Source organism: Achroia grisella, unplaced genomic scaffold (assembly GCF_030625045.1).
Source record: "Achroia grisella isolate CSIRO2021 unplaced genomic scaffold, CSIRO_AGI_Agris_v1 utg516, whole genome shotgun sequence".
NCBI classification, from domain to species: Eukaryota; Metazoa; Arthropoda; class Insecta; order Lepidoptera; family Pyralidae; genus Achroia; species Achroia grisella.
This window is the reverse complement of record NW_026712909.1, coordinates 2,826,001-2,830,513: the sequence shown is the minus strand read 5'-3', so window position 1 is coordinate 2,830,513 and position 4,513 is coordinate 2,826,001. Positions and strand designations below refer to the sequence as shown.

At 29.5% G+C, this 4,513-nt stretch overlaps 1 protein-coding gene across 1 annotated transcript; it reads left to right on the top strand.

Moving 5' to 3' along the window:
* On the top strand, positions 1-4,513 carry LOC131847239 (hexamerin-like). Its single transcript, XM_059196754.1, is given in 5 exon segments — positions 1-136; positions 528-658; positions 751-1,545; positions 2,129-2,253; positions 2,935-4,513. Coding segments are annotated over 5 exon segments (2,715 nt in total). The 3' UTR covers positions 4,463-4,513.

The window sequence follows — 4,513 nt, the reverse complement described above, 5'->3', positions numbered from 1 at the left end:
ATGGTATTTTTCAATTAATTCTTCAGTAATATTGTCAAAATGAAAGAGATAACTTTAGCCGTAATAGTTATTTCTATAGTTGGAACCTCGGGGTTCTTAATAAAGATTCCAAGTATGACTATGCAACCTGAACATGGTAAATATCTCGTTTGTTATTTCTACATAACTGTTGCTGAAACATTTTTTGTATCGCTCGCATTAACAATTTATTAATAATACTTATTTTGTATATTTTTTTTTTATTTTACATACTTCGTCTTCGTGATTCATATTTAGTAGAAATATATCTCGATCATTATTTAAATTATTAACCGAACACGAATATTTTTTTATTTACTACTTTATATTACTAGGTCACTAGCCGTGGTCACGAGCTTCTCACGTGATTCATAGAGAGGTTTATTTGCCATAAAATTAGTGTTAAATATATCTCGAAAGTTTAAAATTAATATCTCGATCAATTCTAAATACAAAAATAAATACTTGTTTGAGCGAATAAATTTCAAAAAATCCTTCTATTTGTTCAGATATATCAGGATACATCCATATGCAGAAGATGATGTTACCGTTATTTGAAAACATCTGTGAAGAAAGTAGTGATCCTGTTATTACGAAGTTAGCTCAAGAATTTTCACTGGAGAATATTGAAGACTACACAGTACAATAACTTATTATTTACATAAATATTATAAAAGTGAGTATTAGGAAATTAAGAACTAAATAACGCATCATCTTTTCTACTTATTTCAGAATCCAAATGTTATTACTGACTTACAAAATCTCCAGTCAGAAAAAGGACTTTTATCGAAAAATCAAATATTTACGGAATTCAATTCTGAATATCGAAATGAACTAAAAATAATTTACTCGGTCATGCTACATGCAAAAAATTTTGATACATTCTTCAAAGTCGCAGCATGGGCTCGTCAAAATACGAATTGTGGATTATTTATTGATGCTATTTATTTAGCAATTTTAACAAGGCACGATTTATCAAGACTTTCTCTACCGGCTCCTTATGAATTGTTGCCAAATTATTTCATTCGCAAAGATATTATTATCAAAGCATCATCTTTACTGACTGATACAAATATTACTCTAAATGAATATGTAAAGGATGAAGGAAATGCTTATATTTTGGATGCAAACTATACCGCTGATATCAATGATGAAGACGATGATTCCAAATTAGCATATTTCCGTGAAGACATTGCATTAAATTCTTTTTACTTCTTTAGAAAGCTTATAAATACTTTTTGGTCTTCTACTAATTCAAATGTGAATAACAGATATGGAGAATATATATATGAATCGATAAAGCAATTAGTTGCTAGATATGATTTAGAAAGATATTCTAATGGATTACCTGAATTAGAAAGTCTGAATTGGGATTCAACAGTTAATAGCTACGACCCTATGTTAATTTATTCAACTGGAGTCAATTTTGCACACAGAACTGCTACTTACGAATTACCATCAGTAAGTGATGGTATAGAATTTCTACAAAATATTGATGCAAACATCGCAGATGTGGTAACACATTTGGTAGGTAACAAATATATTTCTTATTTAAGTAGATACATAAGTAAATATTATTTAGGTACTTATGAGCCGCAAGTCATTTTCACAACTGTGTTCGAAGCCTACAGGAAACTTATATATTTTGTAATAATGAGTTTAGTTACTCTATAAATATGAAATAAGCTATATTGCCTATTAATGATTGCCATCGGTTTCCAATTTTAGAAACTAAGATATTTTTTCTAATAGTACAATATATAACTATAAGTAACTAAATAAAATAACAATAGAGTATAATATTTAAGTTTAAATCCATTGAGTCAAAATTAAGCAAAATATTATTGCAGTTTACCTTGCACGAAATAATCTACGTTAACAACTCTGACTAATCTATTTCAACCGTCAAGAAGCTTGTATTGTAATCTGAGTTACATTACAGGTTACGGAGGTCTGATATTATTTTCTCTACAACAACGCATGAGGAGTACAACGAGCGTTACATGGTGACCTGATGTCCGTAGTATTACTAGTGTATTCCTACTCACCATCGGATGGGCCGAGAGATATTAGTCACACAAAAAACTTACATATTTTTTTATATTTACAGAAACAAACTGGTTATAATAAAACTCAAATAATAAACCACCTGGTGGAAATATTTATTACTGGAGATAAAAGCTACGAAACTTTAGCACGAAAATGTTTAGGATATGATAGACCAAATGAAATAAGGTAATAATTTTTTAAGTAGTAGATTAGATAGATTTATCAGAATAATATGTGGAATCAGGAGAATACCACATTCCCACAGAATTTCGTCGCTGAACGATAACATTCAGTTCGTTCAGTTTTATCGCGTTTCACTTATTGTTTGACATGGGCTATGTTTCTTTTTCTTATTCTTTATTCGTATCTCATTCCCCTACCTACAACTTTATCATTACATAGTATAAAACAAAGTCGCTGTCACTGTCTGTCCGTCCCTATGTATGCATACATTTTTAAAACTACGAAACGGACTTTGAACGGGTTTATTTAATAGATAGAGTGATACAAGAGGAAGGTTTATATATATGTATAATACATGAACACCCGTACAAATCCGGGGAGAGTAGCAAGTAATTACTAAAAGGTACACTTCTAACCCGATGTTGCAGGGCTCATGGGCGGCAGCAATTACTAGGTATAAGGTGTTCTGCAATTTCTATAAAAATAGAACTTGTAATAATTGCTAAATAAAAATTAGTTTAATAAAAGTTTTGCAACTTGTAATAATTGCTTAAATAAATAATTTTAATTTTTGGGAAGTGGGAATTAATAAAAACTACTTGCCCTAACGACTAACGGCTCTATAACCTCCACCAAAATAAAATAAATATTTACACTTATTGTTTTGTTTAATTTTTTTTTCAGACAATATTCTGTATTAGATCACATCTTGACATCACTACGCGACCCCGTTTTCTGGAAATTGAATAAAAAGATAGTAGAGTTAATTGACAATTCAATAAAAGCATTCCCAGGTTATTCAAGAAATGAAATGTATTTCCCTGGGGTGGAAATTCTAAACATTGAAACAAAAAAAATGATTACTCAATTTGATGACTTTCAATTCGATGTTACTAATTCTTTAAAATCCAAAGTCACTAATAAGTCTTTCCAAGTAAAAATAAGTCAACCAAGACTAAATCACAAACCATTTGTCATTAAAGTTAACATTTCATCATTTGTGGCTCAGAAAGGATTGCTAAAAATATATTTAGGACCGAAAATGCTACCGGGTGAATATGCTTCAAATAAAAATAGCTTTGTATTACTTGATTCTCATGAAATATCTCTCAAAAAAGGTATTAATTTGATATCAAGATCTTCGAATGAAATGAAAAGATATTCTAGTGATTTTACTCCACTTCGTTTCCTAATAAAGAGAATAGAAGATGCAGAATTTGGATTGGAAACCTTACCGCTGAAAGCAATAGATACACAAATTGGTTATCCTGACCGATTAATTTTACCAAAAGGTTCTGCTAATGGACTTCCACTACAAATATTTGTATTCATCGCGCCACTTTCAAAAATCATGTCTAGGAATTCGTTTTCTACTATAAACAATAAGTTTAACACCGCTATACTATCTCCTGGATATCCATTTGATTTATCAGTTGATGATTATCAATTATTTAGTCTACCAAATGCAATGACTAAAGAAATTCTTATTGCTCATAAAGACAACAAACAAAACTATAATGGTGGTGATAATAATAGGAAATGGGAAGCCAAAAAGAATAATAATTATTATAATAAGGACTACTCAGAACATAGAGAAGATGAAGAAATAATGAATAATAATAATCCTGATAACACCGAGTCTAGTACTCATGGAATGCTGAATTTACGACCTGAATTTACTAAAAGGAAACAACCTGCTGACTATAGTTCAAAAAGAGGTCAATATGGACAAAAAAATATAAAATCGTATAACATTAACAACTCTGAAAATAAAAATCAAATCGAAGAAAATAATGTAAAAACTAACAAAAATACATTTGGTAAGAATCCTAATTACGAACAGAAAGATATTTTTGATTATAGATCTAAAAAAAATATGTATGACAACAAAACTCACTTGCCAAAAAAATATAATGATTATAAAAATAATGACAGCGTGAATAAATTTATATCTGAAGTAAATAATACCGATTTTCCCACAGAAATATTGAATGATGTTATGGAAAATGGAACACAAATTACGGATATTATTTCTAGAGATACAGACAAATCTACAGATGAAGTTTTTAATGAAATTAATTACAAAAACGATGTTGTAGACACTTCCTCAAATATTCTTGAGGAACCACAAAGTAGCAGGTGGAATTTATTTGATTACATACTTCACTCTTTTGATGTCACAAACCCCGAAAAAATGTATGAGCTAAGTTAACTACACAGTATCAATTAATTTTATTAATAAGCTGTTATAATTAATATTATA